Here is a 25,336-nt window from a genome sequence, read left to right as displayed (position 1 = left end):
CTTAACATTTTAATACTTAATGTGATGTTGTCTAGCTGTAGGCTACTGTAACGGTATTTCCCTATCCACGTCTCCCCAGTTCATTTAGTTTTATTTGTTGGGGGGGGGGGGGGCATTTGCTTAATTGTCACCAGGTCAAAATTACCAGTGTAGAAGAGTTGTAATTTCACTAATTGAAATCATAATCACAATACTGTAATTCCAAAAACGCCCGCTTCTCCTTTAAGCAGCCTATTTCGTTGTAGTCTGGGTCTCAGCTCCCACTCGCTACCCTAGATGACGCTTTGTACTGCTGTAAACTCTGCTGACGTGACTGAGCGGCTCAGAACGCAGAAAGAGGGGTCCTTGTTATATACCAGTTCGGAGACAACAAACAAGGCGCTCTTCACACACTGCCAGCATTACATGCCATCACAACAACAAGGAAACCAAATCTCAGCCGACCTCGGTGCAATGGGCAGAAGAAGTGAAATCCCACCCCCGTTCTATGGTGAGTGTTTCCGTCTTTCTTTGATGTTTTCTCACGATATCAAACACGTATGTAACTTGTTTAATAGCAGTGGGATTTCTTCAGAATTGTACTTTTACTACTGTGCTGTGCGAAAATGGTGTGACTGGCCTGTTTACATTCGTGCAGTGTTGAAAGTCCAACTGGGGGGCGGGGGGGTGACTGTATAGTACTGTTCAGTAACAATTTAGTACCTCGTTTCTAATTATTTCCGTTTTTCCCTTATGTGTATACAATCTGTCTTAAATTAAAAGCATGCATGGGTATAAGTCTGTGAATTTCGTTACTTTTAATATAATTTACCACGAACTTTACAATACTGTGTTTTCTATGTTTTGTATTATTTTTTTCTATAATATTGTTTTCGTTTGCGAACCCATATCTGCTTGTGCTGCACAGATTGTATTGAAGGTGAGGGAGCGGTAAACTTGTAGAAAGGTAACAAAGGAGGATGTTCGAACCCATATCACACGGCTATTGGTATTAAGTACAGTATTTACAAGGAAAATACTGTGAGAAAATACTGTCACGACTGTCAGAATAAAACGCCATCAATACCTGTCAACGTTGATCACACAGTATGTATTCTTGCATCGAAAGCAAATGCTGTCATATCCCTTCTGGGGAATAAAGAATATATCTGCTAACTGCAGGAGGAACGGTTCAGTAGAAAACTATTGTTTGCTTTATTGGACAGTGAAAATGTCTAAAATCTTCACGTGTAACCAAACAATAGCAGGTGAAACTAAAATACTGATAATAAAAACAATATTTAAGACGATTTGCATACAACTAACACCAGATTATTTGCATTGGTTTTAATGCATCGATCCTTTTGGGGTTACATAAAGAATGGCATGCTGAGGGGTTTGACTGATAACGCTTATTTAAAACAGAAAATAACCAATTCATTTAACTTTCCTATAACTTTGCATAATGTCAGCTATTATCCTCAGCTCAAATGTTGAAATGTAATCATACTGCCGTATATGACAGTTTCTGACAGAATTCACCAATAAGCGTTGAGTGTTAGCAGCTGCAGTTCAAGCCTATTAAGTATTCTATATAGATACAACAGGTAAACATTATGACTAAGGCTGCTGTGCTAGCAAAGAGCCAATGTAATGGTTATTGCTTAATAATAATAATGTCTCCATTTTTATTGTAACCTTTTAAAAGCCAATTGGATGCATTTTCAAGGGGGTCTGTGAGATAGTGACATCGCATAATGTGTCTTTTTGTGCAAGCTTGTAAATGCTCTCGCCATGCTACAGTTAACTTACACTGTATTTCTATTTAATTCAGTCTGAAGAACATCCTCATAACTATCCCTTTGTGTCACGAATCACACACTGTTTAGGAACAAGCCTCAGCTTCTCACATTTTACTATACAGTGTATGTCTTTCAAACCTTAAGTCATTAATTGCTGTAATGTACTCATTATTCCTGTACATAAACAGTGATAACTCAGACCATGACACACAGAATTCATTCACATTTAGAATGGTTGAGCATGATGTGCAAACAAATGAAGATATTTGAACAGTGTAAGCCTTAAAGACAGTTAAACTGGGTTTGGGAGGGGAGGGAGGTCTAGAGAGAGGTGATATTTCAGAGAGGAACATTTGTTTTCTTTGGATCACCACTGGTTATGTTATCCAGTGAGAATCTGCATTATAGCTCAGGACTTAACTGAACTTCATGCAGAGAGGTTTATTGGATTAATGTACCAGCTTGTGATTTTGAAATCTTCCACAGCCCTCTAGAAGTTTACATGGTTCCTGATATGATGAATCCATGATCTGTCAGGACCTGAACAATTCTATTCAGGATCACCTTACTAGTGTCGCTGGTAAAATAACAGATGAGCAATCAAAAGAAAGAGTAAGGGAGGTCTTGCAATGACACAGGCTGAATTTGAGGCTGCGTCGCTGGCCCTGTGTCGACATTTTGCATCGCCAACAGTGAACTTGTATAGATCCATCGTTGACATCTGTTGGCACATTAATTCTTTCCGGAGATCCGTTACGACTCTAGTGGGCTGTCCACGTCACCCACGATAGTTTTGCATATGATGTGCCCTATATTTGTGAAGTCCAAAGTAAACAAACCCTGTTTCAAGCTTAGAACATCACACTTCAATTTTGTAGCATAGCACAGGTTTTAATTGTATATATATTATATATATATATATATATATATATATATATATATATATATATATATAGATATATATAATGGTATTATTAATACACAATTAGTATTACTCTTGATAATTCTGGCTATGGCCATCAGAATATACATTTACATTTAGAATGGGTGAGCATGATTTGCAAACAAATCTCTGCTTAGCTTAAGATATCTGAACAGCATAAGCCTTAAAGCCAGTAAAACTGAGCTTGGGAAGGGAGTGAGGTCAAAGGAGCGGTGATATATTTCAGAGGAACATTCGGCCAGATTAATTGGCTTTGTCCTTATCCCCTTTTTTCACCACTAAAGCAGACTCTTTCTACATATCTCTCAGTGGCATCACCTGTAGCTTAGTGGCACAGTCACACAGGTCATTCTGAGGTGCTGTTGGTGAGAAGCTGTTCATCTTAACTCTTTAGCCAAGCCCAAACCAATCATTGTTCTGCCCATTGGCGACTGTGTTGTATCTAATGCTAGAGAGTATAAGAGCCTAGGGGATATATATCATTTGTCACTGTAATGAAACAGGGTGGTATATTCAGTACTTGCACGAGGGAACATTCACTGTGTGCTGCAGTGCATTTATTGAAATAAGTTTGAATAATAATACAACTCCAATATTGCTATGCATATTATAGATACTTGTCTAAAATTCCTCCACCATGCACATCTATTCAAATGTGCAGTTCTGAAAGATGCATGTTACAGCAAACATGTTTTCATTTCAAAACTTGACTGGAATGGTACTACACTAGGTTAAACAAGGATAATGGGAGTGGAAATGGCTAAGGTTTATGGAATTATTTTATTAATTACAGTTAGTTTAAGGTATATGTTCAGTCAATGCAGTGTTATTCCCTGTATATAATGTAACATGCATATTCTTCCAAGGGAAACATTATGTTTGGCACATGTTTTCTTTTCCTGGTGTTAGAGAATGCAAATTAATTAATGTAAATGAGATGTTCTTTTTAGCTCTTATTTAACAAGTGTACTAAAACTCTTAGATAAACATCAAATTTATAAAAGTGTCTGGGGGGGTGCTTAATTGTTGCTGTACTGGTCAGAGTAGTGTTACTTACAGTGGAGGTGGCAGTAGTAGAATTGTACGAGAAGAGCTCCCTTTATGAATGTTAATTTCTGACTTTTGGAGGAGAATTTTAATCTATTTTCTGTTCCAGCAAGACCTTTCAGGCAGCACAGGGCTTCTTTGTTAGTCATGCACTGTAAACACCAAAACATATAAACACTGTTATTGTCTCTGTGCATGTTTATCTTTCCAAAATAGCTTTAGTTTGGATACAGCTCCTTGGCTGAAGTGGCAGTGATTCCCAAACTAGGGACCACAAGACATACACAAATATTCTTTATCCAAATGAACCTGACAAAACAACGTTCCCCAGGCCGCGTAATCAATGTATTTACTTGAACACTGCTGTTCGGTTCTTGGGATTGTAACCCTACTCTGAAGTCAGGTATATTGTACATTTCTAATGTTCATTTCCAGTATCGTGCTAACACTATATACCATTATAGAACAAAAGGGGGTTTATGGGAAGGGTTAGGTTCTCAGTCAGGATTCCTATTATGAAGGAATGAAGAACATGAAGTCAATAAAGGAGGAATCCACTAGGATTTGTATTGCCAGAAGGTGATGAATTACCATTAGAAGGACCAATGGGAGTAATCTGGTTTTACAGAGAACTGAACTTTTATAGAGATTTTGCCCAAAATAGAAGTGGACTGACAGTGAGTTGTCTTAATTGTGAGCTGTTCTTTTTGTAGAGATGGTCACATGGTGAGAGTACATGGAGTAGAACTCAAATGCCCTCTAGATTGTCTCAACTGAATGCCTTGAGATTTGCTAAACTCTACTTAACTTTACTCTGCAAACAATTACACATGCAATACTGTGCATTCCATATATTTACACGTATGCCTTTGAAATTGTATCAGTAAAACCAGTGTTAATGAAGAAACTGTTGTAAAACACCAAAATGCAGTTCTGGTGTCAGCATCTCTGTAGGGTGTATGTAATGTAGGGTAAACATAAGGCACATGGTTGTCATGATTAAGAGGAACGGTTGATTGTATTCTCTTGTAGATTGATGGACAATACTGAAGGCTATCAGGGCAAGAGTCAATTAACAAAAGCTGATTTAATTGATTATTTAATTAATGTTAAGTTCAGCAAATCTCAAGACAACTAAAGTGTTACCTTGCCCTGATTTACTGATGGGCACCGATGTACTGTAATTCGAATGCTTATATTCATAGCCTGAATATTCAGTTGACATTTAAATTAAGGCAAAATATTACATTATTAATATGAATGTTTTAGTAATTTCAGCTTAATATGATATTGTTCAATCAACTCTTTAATATCCAGCTATTTTTGTATTTATTAATTTAGGGTGCCCAATTATTTTACCCCCTAATTTTTCCCCAGCTTAGAATGTCCATTCCATCACAGCTTCAATCCCCTGCAACAGCTCAGGAGAACTGAAGGTCAGTGGGCGTCCTCTGATCTCACAACCAACCCTTGCCTCGTCACACCCACAAGCAGGAGTCCTCTGCAGCTCATCAGGGTTTTGGACACTTTTTCCTCCATAGCCTGCTAATACAATGCTCCCCCTGGAATCCCCAGAGAAGACCATTTACTTCACATAGCCAGGAAGTGAATATGAGCTCCCCTGACTCTTAAGACTCGCCCTGCACACTACGCAGCCATGCTTTTACCAGATGAGCCTCTGACCAAATCCACTCAACAGCCTTCAGCATCGAGTTGTTATTACTTTCAGATGGCATTAGTTACAATTAGTTTTTAAGGAGACCAGGAGTAAGTATCCTTGGTCTTGATGCAGGGTGCGATGCTTAACTATTCCAAAAGAGTAGAGTAAACAGTCTTAGTGGTAAATAACATATTCAGCTATAAACTCCCTTAAAGTAATCATCTGTATGGCAGTGAATTTGACATTTTTGACTGTTCGAAGACGCCTCACTAATCTTGAAGCATCAGCTTTTGTGAAGGCGAGTATTGTACAGCAAGGCAAGAGTAAAATGAGTAATTGTGTCATCAACTAGATTAGAACAAGCGCATAGAGGGACAAGTCACTGGCAGCAAAACAGCCGGCTTGGAACTTTGCATTCAGCTGCATACTATTAAACAGTATTTCATTAATTTCATCAGAGGGCATTTCAAGCCTTGGTTCCAGAAGTAGTTTGTAGTTTTTTTTTCACCTGTGACCGAGCACTTTCTAAACTGACAAAGTTACCCTGCACTTTTGTTATGGCTAATAAATATATATTGTACACAATAAGCCTGTAATTCCTTTGAGGGTTTATCAGTGTCACCTGAAACTCAAGTGGATCTTGCCAGATTTCATGTAGTGTGTATCTAAAGTATATATAAAGTGTATCTAAAGTATATATACATTTATTTCACTTTTTTCAGAGTACTTATTCTGCTCTTCCACACATTTCTCCTTGTTTTCCTCAGCTAAATCTTTAAGTCTGTAGGGCATTGGTGTTGGATTTTGTAGTAAATGAAATATTTTGAAAAAGCTGAAGTTAGACAACTGGACGCTTGCAGTGTAATTGCCAAAAGGGGACACATGCAATCTTAGTTGTTGACCTAACTATAATAAGACTGTAAAACTCTTTATAGAATGTATAGGGAAATTATAGTTTACAATGTACTACTACTACTACTACTACTACTACTAATAATAATAATAAATAATAATAATAATAATAATAATAATCATCATCATCATCATCGTCATCATTGTGAATGAATGGGCTATGAATTGGTTGAAAATTAGTGGAAGGAAAACATCATTATTTGTTGGTAAAGATTTAAGGTATCTGGCTTCTAACACAGGTGGAAATTGGCCAATTTTGTATCAGGCATGTTCTTTAGGGAGGCTGCTGGCTGTTTTGGTTCACTGTGCAGCAATATTGCATACACAATTGGAAAACTGACTTCTATCCAAAAAACTATTCTTGAGCAGTGTCTGCCACATATGTGAATAGATTCCATTTTAAATTAGCTTTCTAGTACCTTATGTTTGTAAGCAAAGAATAAATAATCTTAAAACTTCTACAATCAGTCCATGATACAGAAGATTTATTTTTTATCCAACATCTGTTTTCACAGCAGCTCCTTTATTATTATTATTATTATTATATTATTATTATTATAGTCATTTAGCAGACACTTTAATCCAGAGTGATTTACAGAGACTAGGGGGTGAACTGTGCATCACAAATGCAATAGGACCTCGGGTTTACGTCTCATCCGAAGGACGGAGCACAAGAAGGTTGAGTGGCTTGCTCAGGGTCACTGAATTTATTTTTAATTGCCTGGGTCTGACTTAGATTAGATTAATCTATGCTTGCATAACGCAGGAGTAAACTCGGGACACACTCAATATGAATAACTAAACCTGTAAAGAATTAGAAAATGCTCTGTATTTGCATCAGTTTCCCTAATGCCTGTGGGAAAACTGATGCAAATAACTGATCTGGCATGTTGCTGATTTTGAGTTGTATTTAATTTGATCAATTCATGACGTTGGTAACCAAAATGGGACGAACGGCTTAATCAAGCATTGGAAATTATGTTTTTATCATAATTCAATGCTGTGTCAAAATCAGCACAGCTGTAGTATATGTTTCTTTAGCACTTGATGATGAAAAGGGTTCAGGTACCTGCTGTGTTTTTTTTTTTATAGCGTTGTCTACAGGTAGTGACAGTCCTAAGATGCCAATCTGGTTGCTCACTGGGGTGATTTTTAAACTGCTAATTAAGTAAGAATCAGATCCTGTACAGTTAAGTGTAAGGCTTTATTCAGTTTGCTCCATACCTCTTGGTTTGAGGAATAAAAACTACTGGTGTAGCTTGACAAGCCCTTTTAGGGCCAGGTAGGAATTCCAAATCAATTATAATTTGCACTGGGAACCAATGTAGCATAGCCAGAAGTTATGCTGACTCATTCTACTTGGGTCTCTCAGCAGCATCCAAATGACAGTGCAGGATTTTAAACAGCTCCCAGCCCAAAAGCTTCTGGGCTACCTTTAGCGTTATTAAAACAGTGAGGAAGATGCCTTAGAATACAGAATCAGATCAGAACATGTTCATGTGCTAAAACAAGCATCTGGTGCAGATTTTAACACAGTGCTTTAACAGACCAATAAGCACCAGAGACCATACTAACGGAGCTCGCTGTGCACATGCTCTTAGGAAATCCTCCCTGTACTGTTGCTCTCCAGTGCATTAATAGACATGAATGCATAAGTAAAACAATGGAGTGGCTGAAACATCACATGAAATTCTGCTTCAATGAAACAGCACTGGATCTTCATACCACCTCTGCAGAATTTATGAACCTGCTGTTTTGCTGACCGTGTTTATTGAATTCAGTGGTGTTGTAACATGCATTTGTGAAGCATTGAAGATTAAAGACTGCTATGTTCCAAACCGAGGGAAATGCAGACAGACAAGAATTACATTAATTAGTTGTACTTCTGTTGGCCTGACCTGTTGTAATATTTTAGTTGGCAATCTGTCATCCACACTTATATGTAGGTGTTTTTTACACTGTTTTATGTATTTACACCCAGACTGGCTGGTATAGCAGTAGTGATCCTGTTGTAATGGTGCTAGTGCGAGGTTCCCGTGGTCTGTGAGCAAATCCATGGTGGTCACTGAAATATTGCCAAAATAACACAACTGCACCAACCACACTCCCAACCAATAATCTGCTACTGAACACATGACAGAGTGTACCTGTGTTCTTGTTGCTAAGTATTTATCTATGAATTCTGAAGATTATTACATTCATTGCTGGTAGTATGTAATCACGTGCTGCAGCCAAATGAGGAACTATCATGGTAGAATTGATAGAATAAAGCATATTTTAATGGTTCCAGGCTGGTAGTGATTCATTGAAAAATTCTTAAACACCAGAGTGGTCCCTGCCATTGAAAAGGCTGAGAAACACTGTGCTGTTTCATATAGAAAGACATGTAAATATAGTGCTGTTCAATTCTGAAAAGATGCTATTTAAGGCCTTTTGAGTAATGTGGCGTGATTTTAATTAGTAGAATATGGTGTCTGTTTCAGTTACAGTACTTATGTTTTTGAAGTCATTAAAGCAGAACCATCCCTGGTGTCTTGATTATTTTCCCAAACACAGCAGAGTGAAGAGACTTGCACAGTTGGATGTTAAGATGAATTTGGATCTCTTGAATAGTGTGGCTTTTAATAAAACATACCGAACAAGACGGTAGCAGAGGAGAATTCTGTTTGTAAACTCAATTATGTCTGTCAAGTGACTTAACAATTCACCTTGATAAGAAAATGGTGAACTTTTTAAACAATTTAAAGCTACATGCCTATGAATACAGCACAAGTGAAGCAGTGCTCTGGTGTGTAAGTGCCAGTGTTTATGAACGTGGATGTGCAGAGTTCATACATTTGAACTCATATATGCTCAAATGTGGGTTAGCCTTTATCTTCTTAAATTCTGGAGAGCAGACTGATACTAGTACTGTTCTACAAAAATAGCCAAGATTAATGGTTACACAAGGCTTCAAGTTCACTGCATATAGATCTCACAGAGAAAAATAAAAATGCTTTGTTTTCTTTTTTCTGGTCAGCCAGTATTATTAAACCTGATGCTGTTATAACAACAGTTAATCAAAAGGACTACAAATGCACTATGCTAATTTAGGTAATTATTACGCTATCTCAGCTGTGCTAAGTGGTTTTGTTGTTGCTGTGCATAAATAGTCTTAAGATAGGAAATCATTTAATAAGACGGAAGGAGCTGAACAATCATTTCATGAGTGACTTTGAAAAGACAATTTAGAATGATTTTAGTTGTGGGGAAGAGAGTAAGGCTCTATGTTTTGCTTAATTGGCAATTACCCCACCAGGTCTCACATGATTGGCTTAGAGATTTTCTATCTTTTAGCTTTAACCTTCAGACAATACAGTAGTTATCTTGAGATAAAATATTTTGTGTTATACCACAAGCATAGGTATATCTATTGTGGAATAACATTCTTACCGGGGACGAGCTTGGAATGTTTCTGCTTCCATTCCAGTCCAGTGATGTGCTGCTGAAATTCAGGATGGAGCTGTGCTTTGGTAATTCAGACAATACTGCTACCGATACATCTTTTATAACAACTTTAAAATGTCTGAAATAATTTCAGATTTCGTCCGAGAGGGATGTGCACCTAGGCTGCAAATTGACAGACTGAACTCAAGGCGAAACAAATGAATTTGCGTCGAAGCATAGTCTGTTGAAAATGAAAGTACAGATACAGCAAGTAAACTAATCCCTGTTTTATCTGATTTAATATATATATATATATAAAAAAAACTTACACATTGTATTGCTGTTATATACAAATGTGTACTTGTGTTAGAAACAGAATAATGAATGATCGTTCATGGTGTACGAATCAGAATAAAAAACATAAACCATGAACGATCATTCAGTGTCCTTTATATATTACGATAGCCATGTGAAGTATGAAGATTAATGATAAAAAGCATATCCATAACTTAAGAAACACAATTGTACAAATATAAGGAGAAAAAATATATAAGCAGTCCAGTGTAGGAGCTCCAAATGAACGGTTCCTACATGGTTACAATATCATTAATGTGGCACATGAAGGTCAGCAGAAAAGAAAGTACTGAACAAAAGAGACCTGCCCAAAATTGTTTTTATTTCCCTTAAGTGATATGTTTAGATTTTCCACATTTATTTATATGAATAGATTTGTTTTAAGAAAAATTGCACTTTACTCATTAAGTGTATCGGTGTGATTCTCATGCCTGCTCCTTCCTTAATTGGAAACAATCGCCTTAGTTAATGAACAATCAGGTTATTGTGTCAAATTGTAAATATTTGTGAAATATTTCAATTATGCGGAGTACACAACAGAACAAAATATATTATACAATATATGTGACAGGCACTGTTGCACGTTGATACAGAAATAGGCCTACATCTAAAAAAGTATGGAGTTTGATACAGTAAAGTGTGTACTGTGAGGCTTGCTGAAAATAAATACATTTCAGGAAAGGTGTTATTGCTGTGACTGAACAAAGATGTCCACAGACTACAAGAAAGTAGTTTCTTCTGGCATCTAATCAATAAAGACACCACAAGTGTGATAGCTTTAGAATAGATTGTATTACAGTACAATGCAGAGCCAAGATTTAGAAGTGTAACCAAGTCAATCTAATCACTACACGTAGAAGTTCAATTTCTTTTTTTAATCAATTACAATTCAGTTTTCTATAACCAAATTTTAAATTAAACAGAGTAAACTAAACACTAAATACAAATGTCTGCATTGTTGTTGAACATTGTTTAACTCCTTAAATCGTTTTTTCAAATGATCATTGCGTTTATTAAAACAGATGTTTGTGTCCGGGTGTTTTAAAACATTATTTTAATGTAAAATTTCTTAATTTAAAATATGAGAATTGTAATAAATAATTGTTTTATTGATTGATAGGAAATTTCAAGATATAAGCCCTAACAAATATTTGTACACACACACACACACACACACACACACACACACACACACACACACACACACACACACACACACTGTATTGTAATGGTTGCTGTACTCATCACAATACACAGCCAGCTGCACACTTTTTTCTTTCTTTTTTTTATGCCATCACTGGTTTGAAGGCGTAATTCTGCTGTTTATTATTGAAATCAGGGAATAGAACCTGCTATGTTGCAATGCTCAAGAAAGAGGATTTGAGATGATTCTTTAAATCTAAAGTGAGACATGACTGTAATGATGTTAGGAGGGTTTCAATCAAAGGCTGTAAACTTTGCTGTTCTGGCCCCGAAACATATTGACCCAGACTCGCAGATAAACATATTGACCATGCATGCAAGGAAACAAGCATAAAACCCATGAGTCATCAACACTAACGTATTCCAGTAAATTCAGAAAAACCTGAAAACTTCAGGTAAGCAGCAAGAATTGTGTGTTTCTAGTACTCTGCTTGTTCCAAAGGGATACTGTCTACATTTTCTTTTTAAATGACATTTCTTAGCTGTGTAATATCCCCTTGTATGTGTTCTCTATAATTCTCTGTTGTAGTTTATGCAAATGACTGTCCTTCAGGGTCTGCTACTGAAGTGCAGCTGTAATTTCAGTCTTTTCAAAGCACTGTAACTAATTCATCTTTTCAAAACCGTGCTGTGGTAGATGCAGGAGGCTTTGCAAATGAACAGCATTTTCTTTTTGTTTAGTCTGGTCAGACAACTCAGTCAGAATGGTTCAGGGTTAAGCAGGTTGATGCCAGCCTGGCAGGCTTCATTTGGCCACTTCAAGTGGAACCCTGGCTTGGTAAGGTTATAACTGATACTATTTGGTAGACTGTTGACTTTGATTGAATGATGGGGAGACCCACAGGCTTGGGATAGCAATTTGTATAGCGCATGGATTGGAGATGAAAACTGTGGAGTCTGAACCACTGTTAAAGTATCGCTGATTTGAGACAGCGCTTTTGAATTTGAAATTCACTAAGTACACTGCAGCTTGGCGGCAGCATTGAAAAGGATGGATGATAATAATAATAATAATAATAATAATAATAATAATAATAATAATAATAATAATAATAATAATAATGGGTGGTAGTGACAGTGAAACGCTGAAATGGGGCAAATTATTTTCTAGCAAAGGGAGAGCCTCTATGGGCTAAACAGCCGCTTGTCAATCCCAACTTTTCTTAGCTTGATCTATGGTTCTGGATGTTCCCTTTGTATACTGTATAAAAATATAGCAGAGCAACATAGAGAGCTGTAAATATAGAACAGACTGTGTCCCATCCTCACATGTTTCAGAGGTCTAAAACCTTCTTGAGCGGTACACATTCGGGGATGCAGGTTGTGATTTCAATTGCAAATGTGTGCGTGAGAAAGAGAATGTGCAAGGTGGAGAATTGACAGGGAAATACTATAAATCAAAACTCATTGATTGCCAGGTGTTGTTCGGCTAGCCTACATAGACTGAAGATAATAAACAATTAAGTTGTCAGAGCAGCAGCAAACTGTCACATGATAAACTGTGTGGATCTGAGCATTAGCCAGTATAATGACATACAGTGCAGTGAAAACAGACGTCGACACCCTCTGGCTTGTGTTAATGTTTGCAGTCTAGTTGCTAGGGAGGCCAATGCTTATCCTCTACCCCTTAATGACTGCAAGGCCTTTAGTCTATAATAAAATTATACCTGGCCTTCTACCCAGGAAAGATACATAATTTAAATGAGCAGCATATTTGGGCTGAAGCAGTGCATACTTCTTTTGAAAGCTGAGTGTGGATGATCAAGCGTATCTGATTAGAATTCCCCCTTCTGAGAGTCTGTGCTCTAATATGTATGAGAAACAAGCAACTATAAGTCCAATTTCCACTCTCCCTTAAGATTCTTTCCTGTAGGAAGTGTAGGAAGTCTTGGGTAGCACTGCCATAATGTATTGCATGCTGTCTCTTAGCAGATAAGAAGCTGCTGGGTTTACATCTTGGGTAGTGTAGAGGTTTTGCAGCATGGGTCCCCGAGGAATCACCCCTGGGTTTGTCTAAACACAGAGTAGATTAAGTAGAATTTCTTGCAGATTCGGTGGGCTGTCATTTTTTATAATTTGCATATACTTTCACTTTCAGATTACTACATTTTTCAAAGCAGTAATTGATTAAACCGGCTGGTAGAGTCAGCGTCCGGGCATATTGATTAACCCTCAAGGTGATACCCGTTGCTTCACTTTTTTTAAACATCATTTTTTTCATTGCAGTGGCTGTAGAAGATTGTGGCAGAGCAAAGCTCTGCCCTTTAAATTGGCAGGGATGGGGTTAACTTCCCCTACCTGCCTGGGTTTATTATGTTCAGGTGGCTGGGGTTGATTAGTTGATTAGGTTGATTAACGATCAATCAGCGCCCAGCCACCTGATATAAAAGGAGGCCTCTGCTTCTCATTTGGGGAGAGGGAGCTGAGGAAGCAGGTTGGTGTTTGTTTTTGTGGTTTTTGAATTTTCTAAATCCAGTGAAGGCATTGCCCAGCCTGGAAACTTTATTTTTGTGAGTTTTGTTTTTGCTTTATTTGTGTTTGAGTATCTGTTATTTTGCCCTTGTGCACTTTATTTTTGTTTATTTATAATAAAATAGTTATTTTTTTGAACTGCAGTCTGTCTCTGGGCCTCTATTCACTTGCCAACCTGCCACAAAGATCAAAACAAAAGCCCTACCATTACTTTGAAGATTATGCTAAAATCTAATAAACCCATACAATCCATACAGTGCATAAGTACTGTCAGTACTGTTATGTATTTGTATAAAGCAGTAAAGCCTGGGCTCGTGGTTTACTGCAATTGAGTAGTTCTGGCTTGTATTGTATTAAATTATTACATCAAAATGTTTCATAGTGACAAGAACAGAACGTAAGGCATACAGATGCTCTACGATTAATTCTCTAAAATGATGATTAATCGTTGCAATTCTAACACTTGGTGCCTTTCTGCTGATTATCAAACAATCACATCTAAGTTATATGTCCTCAAGTAAGTTACCCATATGAAGCCGTAACAGCAGTGGAGTAGCTGTAAGCTTTAAAGAAACAGACTGGGCTAGGCACTGGGCAGCAAATAAAAAAGTGGATTAACAGGATTGCTGCACACCAGAGTGTCAATGATGCCATTTTGTGCTCTAAGACACATACTGAGTTGATGGTATAATCTCTCAATTACAGACAGCTCCATGTGAGTAAGTGCTTCATACAGATCTGAGCCATCCATCCACCTGTTGCAGTAGCTGCTGCTCAGAGCCTTTATGGGTTCAGACTCAGAGAGGCCATTCTCACACTCCCAGAGCTGGACTAATAAATAGCTGTTGTCTGCAAAAAAAATGCAGTGCAGGACAGGACCCCAGGAGCACACAGGGCAGCTGCTACAGAGCAAAAAATCTACAAAAGCTGCTCTGTGATTGGCTTCCACTAACTGGGGCCTCTGAGAACAGTGATGTGAACACGAGGGTGGGGAAACAATGCAGGGGTCGGGTCTTGTCACAATTAGTGTGTTGTTCTGCGGGAATTGTCAACTGCTCTAATGAGTGACGTGGGATTCTATGCAAATCAGGCATTTAAAGCAATAACCCCGAGAACAAGACCAACAAGATCAACAACGTTCGCACCATTCTTGGATCCTCTAGTTAAGGAAAATCTATTGCAAACTTTATTGATTGGAGATGTGCTTTATGACATAGCTAGGGATAACAAGACACCTCCAGACAAAACTTGAATTGTGGTTTTAAATTTAAAAAAAAAAAAAAAAAAAAAGAGGCAAAAGTTAGAATTGCATGTTGGTATTTAAACTGTTTAAGGTATTTGTTTTATATCCTTGTTAAATGGAGGTAACCTTGTCGTTTTTACGGTGTGTAGATATAGATATGAGAGAACAGGAAATTGTCCAGCCATCTGAAAGTGAATTGTGCCTACATTGTTACAAGGACAGCATCTTATAATTGTCGACACAAGTGAATTAAAAGGCACACTACCTTTTAGACACGCTTCATTAATCATATCCAAATATACATCACAACAGTCTGTGTAAGTTCAGCATGAGTGCAGTGCCCCCAAATCTCTGGTTGCCACTTGCCTATTTGCAGTCAGTGGCCACAGGAAAAGCTTCTGTTTTGACTAGCCAGCCCTTATTATCACACTTGCTCTCTCTGCCCTCTTTTAACCCGTCTCTTGATGCAGTCTACAGCAACCACTTCATTGACCCTTGTTTCTATGGCTACGCTCCTGAATGCAAGTCGTATAATTGGAGCTGCTGCTGCTGCTGTTGGTGAATAGGACTGTCACAGTGTGGGTGTGTCAGCTTGAATGAAATGTAATGAATTCCACTGCTGTTGAAGTGAGAGCCAGGCTCGTTCTGAGAACACATTGAAGGCAGTGCGTTTAAAACTCATGACAGCCTAAGTTCTGCTGCTTGTTTTGCCAAAGGCAATTCATATACCTTCTGTTACAGTAAGTGCAACTGAAAAATTGGCACAGTAACCCAGCATGGATGGAGCTGTAAGTTTTATACTGACTGCTATTGCATCAAAAATGTTTAATAACTGAGTTACATTGACAATGCATATCAGGAAAACTGGGTGGCTTCTAAATATAGATTTTTTTTTCCTCATTAAACCTTTACAATATAGATGTTTCCTGTATAATATGTATAGCATGAATTGCTACTGTGCGTAAGTGTATACATTCTTTACAATACAACATAACCTTCTGAAAGGCACATGAACAAAGAAGGGTCAGCCATGAACACTGGAGTGGGAATAGGATGAAACCCACCTCTGTTTGTCTTAACAAGTGAAGTCGGTTCCCTGTTCAGAGAATTGCTGTGATTGGAATGTGGAATTAAATGTGTCAAGATTACAGTGGCTTGGGTAGGTTTAGGGCTAAATCTTGGAGGTTCTTGACTGGTTAATTATTTATTTCTGATTGGGCAGTGTGAATGGCTGTGTGATGTTCTGGTTGGGCAGTGTGAATGGCTGTGTGATGTTCTGGTTGGGCAGTGTGAATGGCTGTATGATTTCTGGTTGGCCAGTGTGAATGGCTGTGTGATGTTCTGGTCGGGCAGTGTGAATGGCAGTGTGATGTTCTGGTTGGCCAGTGTGAATGGCTGTGTGATGTTCTGGTTGGCCAGTGTGAATGGCTGTGTGATGGCAGTGTGAATGGCTGTGTGATGTTCTGGTTGGCCAGTGTGAATGGCTGTGTGATGTTTTTGATGGGCTGTGTGATGTTCTGGTTGGGCAGTGTGAATGGCTGTGTGATGTTTTTGATGGGCAGTGTGATGTTCTGGTTGGACAGTGTGAATGGCTCTGTGATGTTTTTTATGGGCAGTGTGATGTTCTGGTTGGTCAGTGTGAATGGCTCTGTGATGTTCTGGTTGGTCAGTGTGAATGGCTGTGTGATGTTCTGGTTGGTCAGTGTGAATGGCTTTGTGATGTTTTTGATGGGCAGTGTGATGTTCTGGTCGGTCAGTGTGAATGGTTGTGTGATGTTTTGGTCGGGCAGTGTGAATGGCTGTGTGATGTTTTTGATGGGCAGTGTGATGTTCTGGTCGGGCAGTGTGAATGGCTCTGTGATGTTTTTTGATGGGCAGTGTGATGTTCTGGTTGGGCAGTGTGAATGGCTGTGTGATGTTTTTGATGGCCAGTGTGATGTTCTGGTCGGTCAGTGTGAAAAGCTCTGTGATGTTTTTGATGGGCAGTGTGATGTTCTGGTCGGGCAGTGTGAATGGCTCTGTGATGTTTTTGATGGGCAGTGTGATGTTCTGGTTGGGCAGTGTGAATGGCTCTGTGATGTTTTTGATGGCCAGTGTGATGTTCTGGTTGGGCAGTGTGAATGGCTGTGTGATGTTTTTGATGGCCAGTGTGATGTTCTGGTTGTTCAGTGTGAATGGCTGTGTGATGTTCTGGTTGGCCAGTGTGAATGGCTCTGTGATGTTTTTGATGGGCAGTGTGATGTTCTGGTTGGTCAGTGTGAATGGCTCTGTGATGTTTTTGATGCAGTGTGATGTTCTGGTTGGTCAGTGTGAATGGCTCTGTGATGTTTTTGATGGGCAGTGTGATGTTCTGGTTGGTCAGTGTGAATGGCTCTGTGATGTTTTTGACAGTGTGATGTTCTGGTTGGTCAGTGTGAATGGCTCTGTGATGTTTTTTGGGCAGTGTGATGTTCTGGTTGGTCAGTGTGAATGGCTGTGTGATGTTTTTGATCAGTGTGGCAGTGTGAAATGGCTCTGTGATGTTTTTGATGGGCAGTGTGATGTTCTGGTTGGGCAGTGTGAATGGCTGTGTGATGTTCTGGTTGGCTGGGCTGTGTGATGTTTTTGATGGCCAGTGTGATGTTCTGGTTGGGCAGTGTGAATGGCTGTGTGATGTTCTTGATGGCCAGTGTGATGTTCTGGTTCTGGTTGGGCAGTGTGAATGGCTCTGTGATGTTTTTGATGGGCAGTGTGATGTTCTGGTTGGTCAGTGTGAATGGCTCTGTGATGTTTTTGATGGGCAGTGTGATGTTCTGGTTGGGCAGTGTGAATGGCTCTGTGATGTTTTTGATGGGCAGTGTGATGTTCTGGTTGGGCAGTGTGAATGGCTGTGTGATGTTTTTGATGGCCAGTGTGATGTTCTGGTTGGTCAGTGTGAATGGCTCTGTGATGTTTTGGTTGGGCAGTGTGATGTTCTGGTTGGGCAGTGTGAATGGCTCTGTGATGTTTTGATGGGCAGTGTGATGTTCTGGTTGGTCAGTGTGAATGGCTCTGTGATGTTTTTGATGGGCAGTGTGATGTTCTGGTTGGGCAGTGTGAATGGCTCTGTGATGTTTTTGATGGGCAGTGTGATGTTCTGGTTGGTCAGTGTGAATGGCTGTGTGATGTTGCTGATGGGCAGTGTGAATATGCCTCTGTCATGTCTGAATCCCTCTTTACTGGTGAACCCTGCTGGAAGACAGCAGTGGACCACTGTTACTCCCTATCTGTGCTTACTCTTGGGAGAACTCTTCAAACCTCTTAACAATTTCAGGAGGACAAACACAAAGTGCTATAGTGCATTTAGCATCTGAACCTACCTCTTTAACCACCTCTTTACTGCTCAAAAAACAGTAAGGGATGTACAGCCCATTTTTCATTAAAACTAAAATAATAGCATTTTCTTCTCTGTGAAACTGGGAACCATTGTTAAACTCTACATTTGAAGAAGCATTTATAAACCTTTAAACTGTATCAACCCTTCCAGCAATATGCTGCTTACTGAGAGAAATTACATCGTCACTTGAATTTTATGGTAGAATGCATCCCCATTGCACCCTACATTACACTCTCGACCAATGACCAGTAAAAAAAGCAATTTATGAAATTTCATCTGTTTACAAGTGCAGGAAAATGAAAAATGAAATGACATTAAGGTTTATGCCTGGAGATACTGTATATTTTATAGAATAAGTATTGGAGGTAAAGAAAACAAACCAAAAAAAATGTTTTTCAAACCTTTTTTCTGTGTTTGTTATATTAATTACACTAACAAGGTGAACCAGTAGTATTAACTTTTTCTCAAATTAGAGCCAGTAAAATCTCAATGAATAACCATAACATAGCAATTACGCTCATATAGTGTCCTTCATGTACAGACATCCCAAAAGTCTTTTCCAAAGTAATTTTAATTAAACCCTGATCAACAGTAGAGAGAATTCCAGAGCTGTCATGTGGAGCGTAGCAATTTAATAGGAATCTAGGGACTATCAAGCGATCATCCAGTAAGGTGTTTCACATTAAGCAGGTCTGGGTGTGGAAAAGAAGGGTTTTGTTTGAACAGGCATGTCCCAATATCTAGATGTTCAAGTTTATGTGTTCAATTTAGTATTATTATTTTGACCTCACATGATGACTGTTAATCTGTCTGCAATTACTGCAGTAGGCAGACAAGAATTATACTGTAGTGCAATATTTCCAGTGTGTATTCATATTGACCTCTGTTTGAAGTATTCCTGTCGAGCTAGCAGGTAGAAATCCATTTTCAGGACAAAAAGCCCTGTAAGTGTCTGCGCAAGTTCACCGGGCAACAAGCCAGTGAAACAAGGAGAATTAGTGCCACCTATTCAAGCAGAGGCTATGCTTGTCCACTTCCTTGGTCATGGTTCACTGTGGCAGTGCCATCGTTTGCAGTCTTGTCCCTGATGAATGGTAGACATTCAGAGCTGCCAGCATGTGCTGGTCCTGTACTTGACTAGAATAATCACCTAACAGTGATTCATTCAACAATGGGGTGAGCTGAAGAATGGGATAATTATCTTGTCGGCAGGGATGACCGTGTCCCAGCTTCATAAGATGAATCATCCCAGCCACAGCAATTGTTAAATATGCCATTGGCTGCTTCCTTCTCTGCACAGGATTCCCCACACACCAAGGAAGGGTCCAGTAAAGAGGTTTTCAGGAATTATACAAACAGTATTCATTTTTACTTGTTTTGCACATTGTTGATGATGCTCACTTCTCATTTACCAAACCATGAGCATTGACAAAGCTGCTCTGTGGTTTTCAAGGAAAGATTGATTAAATACAATGCAGTACCATCACCAGGCTTCCGTTGATATTGAACTACTTTAGAACTGCTAGATCCTTGAACATCTCAATAGTTAACAACAAATGGCAAAGCGTCAGATAATTAACAAAGTCATCATCTGGCAAAGGCTTGAGGCTGCAGCTGTCAAACATCACAGGTTCAATGGTATCACTTTATTGTTCAGAATGCAATGTATACATTTAGATTGTCAAGAAGGCACTTGGTATTGTGCTGCTCATGTTCGCACTTTCACATCTAAGCAGGAATCCAGTGACAGATCAAGGCTGTTTGTTCATATTGGCACTTTTCTTTATTGGATGTGTCTTGAAAGACAGGGTATGAAAATGGACTCAAGCCATGAAGACACTGTACTAGCTGCCTCGAAAAGGTTTACTGAAATGTTTTTACAGCACCTCTTGTTAGATTAGAAGCTGTAGGTGACACCTTCTTCAAATCGTACTTGAAATATAAAAACTGTGGATTCGGGATTGAAAGACTGCAAAAAAAAAGACCTAGTACTATACACAGGTTTATGTTGCTTTACCAATTGACATATGCTGTACACAACCAAAATCCAAATCAAGGGAGCCTGACAGGGACAAAATGATCACGCTGCAGGGAGCATGGGCCCATACCATAGATCATCTTCTGGAAGGGATTTCTACTTGATTGTTCCTGCCCTGTTTGAAATCCAAATCAAGCCAATGAAGCTTGTAGGGAATCCTTGGCAGGACTCTTTAATTTAAGGTGGCCCAGGATATTCCTAAGAATGTGGATATTTTCTTCTTCATTGGCAGATTGATTACAGAGCTCTGTAGGAGGCTCTGAACAGAACTGGCATGAAAGAAGACCTTTTCCACTGCTCTCCTTGTTGAGTGATGGAAGTAAGGACATTGCAAGCTGCATAATTGAAAGAACGCATTCAAAGCTTATTTTTCATTTCAGCTTTTAGCTATAGCTGTGTTATATAATACTTCTTTAATTCAGGCCACTTGGACGAGAATGTGCACCAGAATGATCCTTCAAACTAAAACAGTCTGTGCGGGAGTCTTTAAGAAGCTTCCTATCACTGTCTATAAAAATAGTTTATAAATGCTGGGAGCATTGCCTAATTTTATTCACTGCTGTTTTAACTGTGTTACAGCTCAAAATATTAAAGACTTTGTGCAGGCATGCTAGCTAGTGCATCTGCTCTCACTTCCTTCTGGTTGTCAGCAAGGTGCTTGATGGTGACATAGAAATCTGCTGTTCTAAGCAGCCAACTATTTTTGCTGCTGCTATTTGCATGGCTTATATTCAGTGATCCTGTCTGTGGCAGTAGATTCATTAGGTCTCAATGCATGTTTGAACCAAAATAGCAGGAGGAGGCAAAAAGGTAAACATTTTGCAGCTGTGATGTGAAGGCTAAGATAGACAAGTAATGTTTTTTTTTATTTCGCGATTATTCTCCCGCGTGGATGATTATTATAACAGATTAAGTTGCGTGGATGGTACTTCTCTTTTAAAAGTGCAGGGGATGTCCTGTTAGAAATGAACATGATGTCAGTACCTGTCAAACTGATTTTTTTGAAGCACTTTGCATTCTCACTTAGATTAAATCTTTAGCACTCCACCACCCCCCCAGATGCACACAACCTTGCATCTCAGTGTGCTGTGAAATTGAATTCTGTTAGAGGTTTCAGGTATATTTGTGGTCATTATTAGTTTCTGGAAATTGCTTATTTCAAATGAAATCCCTGAGCAGCATATCCTAACCTCATAAAAGGACTTTTGGGAAGTAAAATGCAGTAACCTACTGACTACAGCAGATATTTGTAAATAATTTTTTCCCTTTCGATTTATAATTTGTACCATACATTTACCTTACCATATAGTCTATGTAACTGCCTACAGCATTAGGGTAGTAAATGAGTTTATTAATTAATGACTTAAATAGCTGTAGCAGCAATTCATCTCAACAGAGAAGGATAGACACTATTGGTCAAACCCCGTGGAGGATTCCTAACATGGGCTGAATGTAGATTGAGGAACATCCATTTAGAACCTGTAATTGAATTGCCTTGCCTGTTTGTGCTTATTGTAATAATGCTGTCCTTTATGCAGAGTGAGATAAATGTTGCTTTCAATTTTAGTTGTGGCCTTTTGCTTCTGTAGTAAGGAACTGTTTCAATGTCAATAATATTTCAATCCTGCATCTTCTTGATTTCAAAGGTACCTGAATGGACTGTGATGTGTGAGCTCTACTGTACTGTCCCCCTAGACCAGAGTATAGGCAGAGCAAACACAGTGTGCAGTGCTTTTACCAGTGGAGTTGGATCCAAGCAGCCACTGGATCTGACCTACTTAAACAAGCTGCATTCTAAAGATGAATTAAACAAGCTGAAATCCCAGCACAGCCTGACATTGAAGGCACATCTGCTACCACAAATATAAGTATCCAGATTTTTATACATCGCCAATAATTTCCCCTTCTTAAAATATATTAATGATAATGATGAGTTGAAATCTTTGTAATGTTGATATCGGGGGCGGGTTTAAAAAAAAAAAATGTTCTGCTCAATCTCCGTTTCTAATTGTTGCCTTATGCTCTCCTCGAATGAAAATGCTTGATTTTAGAATAGGGTATTTCAGGCACAGCATTACAATCCCAACACGTATATAAATTCTTAATGTGTACACAGCGTGCAGAATGGCTAGCCAGAGGGAGCAGCAGAACGGTGGTGCAGAGACCACAGTAGCAATTATATTGCACAGCAGTTGCTGCTGTACTTCCTATCTTACTGCTACGGGTTTACACCTAAAATCTCTTTTTCTTTTATATTGTCTCAACGACGCGTACCAAATGCTATATACTTCCTATCTTACTGTTAAATATAATTTTAAAGAAAAATATATATATATATATATATATATATATAATATATATATATATTATATATATATATATATATATCATGTGTGTGTATAGTGGTTTTAAAAAAAAAATTAGACTGACTAATAGGCAGTTTATTCAGATGTATTATGTATTATTCAAATCCCTTCAACCTTGTATTTCTTATATCCAGCGCTCCAGATAAGGTTTTGGATCTGGGAGTAGCTTAACCTCTAATTTGAACACTGAGAGAGTAAAATGTATTTTTAGAGGGTAAAATGCAAGATTACCTTGAAGTCATGAGTAATTTCAATAAATACTGTACAAAGAGCCTTCCATTTTAACTGCAATATTACTTTGAACTACTGTACAACCACATGTGAGTTCCACTAGGCAAATCATTTCTGATTTTTTTAATGCGTAAAAACGGCAGAGGTACGCTGCTTATCTGGACTGCTGCTCACAGCTGTCCTTCCCACCATCAGGCCTCCCGTTTATGACAAGGTCTCAAAGAGTGCTCTCTGTCAATTTGATTGTAATACAGTACGACAGCTAAAACTATGTTTTTGTTTTTTTTGTCTGCCAAGTGTTATTAGGTTGTGTTTTGCAGAAACATAAAAAGTAGAAGTCTTTATCATTAGGTAACACAAGCACAGGATTGAATATTGGCATCCCAGAGCAAACTGAATTGTGTTAAACCCTGGAAGGCCATTTGACAATGGCTGTTTATTATTGCAATCCTAAATTGAAGCTTGAACATTATTACAAAGTGTGAATGCTCACATTTTCTACTTGGGAAACGTTTTGCATCCCTGCGGTGTAAGTAGAATTTTCAACTGTACCTGTGTACACTAAGGGCAGTAAATTTTGTTTACAGTTAGACACATATAACTGATTAGCCAAATTCACATACAGTAGATGTACAATCTGGTGAACAATTAAAAAGAACACCTAATATTCAGCACTGTATACAGCTACGGATACAAATTTTGAGTCACCCTATAGAACTAACAAATTTTGCTTCATAAAGTCAAATGAAACCTGCCGAATCATGTTACATTAACATATTGAATTACACACCGCTTTGCTGTTTAACATATACTTCACGAAAAACTGACAAATTAAAAAATGTGACATTTTGAAACCTAACATTAAATACTGTATTACTGTTATAGCTTCCAGTAGACTTTTGCGATGTTATTTTGTAGTTTCATTGAGTTACATGATGTTTAATAAAATACCTAAATTATGTTCATATAGTTTTTATTATTATTATTATTATTATTATTATTATTATTATTATTATTATGGGTATACATCCAATTTCTGTTTTGGGTGATGCAAAATGTTTGGCTATAGCTGTAGTAAACTTTACTTTTTTTTTTTTTTTTTTTTTTTTTTTTTTATAAATTTAATCGTTGCCAATTATTTTTTGTTATTTTCTCCCAATTTGAAATGCCCAATTATTATTTGGGCTCAGCTCACCGCTACCATGCCAGCGGTGACTCGTGAGCGGCGAAGATGAACACCCTTGAGCTGTCACGCTGGATTTGAAACACAGATTTGAATCGTGTGACATCATAAAAGAATGGCCTTCAGAAAAGCAAATGTATGTCTTAATGTTACAGAAAGGCAACTCTGTTTTTGTATTGGCTGCTCAGAGGATGAATTGTTAAATTACCTTTATTACAAGATGAGGCTAAAATACAACATGTACACATAGGCTAATATTAAATAGGATGGTGTCCAGTGGACGAGTAGCATTGGATAAAGTTTTAGAAGTTATTTATTTACTATGGTAAAAAATGAAATAAGAAGCCATTATACCAGGTTCCTGTTACAATTTCAGGTTTATGTTTTACAGACCTATAGATGGCAGAACTGTAGAATAGATCATCCTCTCTTCAGTATGGGCATGTTATTTTAATAAGCTGTCTGTCTGTAGTCCAAGGCTGGCACCAGTCTTGGCAGTCACTATTGCTATTTTTGGTGGGAAAATTATGATAAAATATCCCACTGTGTTCTAAATGAGTAATGGTTGGGGTGCCTTGCAGTTTAAATTATGCTTTTTATTTTCTTTTTTTTTTTTTTTTTTAATCTTATCTGTTCAGGATTATCAAGCTATTTAGTAAGCAACAAATACCCACAACGCAGCACCATATATTTATCTAGAGCAAAATTAAAATGCACAGGGGTTCCCAAGTGGCGCATCTGGTAAAGGCACTCGTGGAGTGCAGGATGTGCCCTATAGCCTGGACATTGCCGGTTCAAGTCTGGGCTATCCCGTGGACGGGAGCTCCCAGGGGGCGACACACAATTGGCTGAACGCTGTCCAGGGGAGAGGGATCACTGCGCACCAGCGACCCTTGTGCTGGCCAGGCACCTGCAGGCTTGCTTGTAAGCTGCCCAGGGCTGCATTGTCCTCCAAAGCTGTAGCTCTGAGGTGGCTGCATGGCGGGCCTGCAGTGTGTAGAAGAAGTGGTCGGCTGACGGCACACACACTCGGAGGCCAGCGTGTGCTCACCGCTATTCCAAATTGGGTAGAAAATTATAAAAATATTGGCGACAACTACATTTATTAAAAAAAAAATAATA

The 25,336-nt window shown here is 38.4% G+C and overlaps 1 protein-coding gene across 3 annotated transcripts in view; it reads left to right on the top strand.

Annotated features, from left to right (window-relative positions):
• The first annotated feature begins 258 nt into the window (after positions 1 to 258).
• Positions 259 to 25,336, top strand: part of LOC121331009 (choline transporter-like protein 5) — a 69,002-nt gene continuing 43,924 nt past the window's right edge. For 2 of the 3 annotated variants that reach the window (XM_041278098.1, XM_041278099.1), the window contains exon 1: positions 259 to 490. In XM_041278098.1, coding sequence (XP_041134032.1) covers positions 277 to 490 — 214 coding nt within the window. In that variant the 5' untranslated portion in view covers positions 259 to 276. The remainder of the gene's footprint in view (positions 491 to 25,336) is intronic. The other variant, XM_041278101.1, reaches the window with a different exon arrangement.

This window comes from Polyodon spathula, chromosome 18 (assembly GCF_017654505.1).
Source record: "Polyodon spathula isolate WHYD16114869_AA chromosome 18, ASM1765450v1, whole genome shotgun sequence".
Lineage (NCBI taxonomy): Eukaryota > Metazoa > Chordata > Actinopteri > Acipenseriformes > Polyodontidae > Polyodon > Polyodon spathula.
The sequence above is the reverse complement of the archived record's forward strand: the minus strand, read 5'-3'. Positions and strand labels throughout refer to the sequence as shown.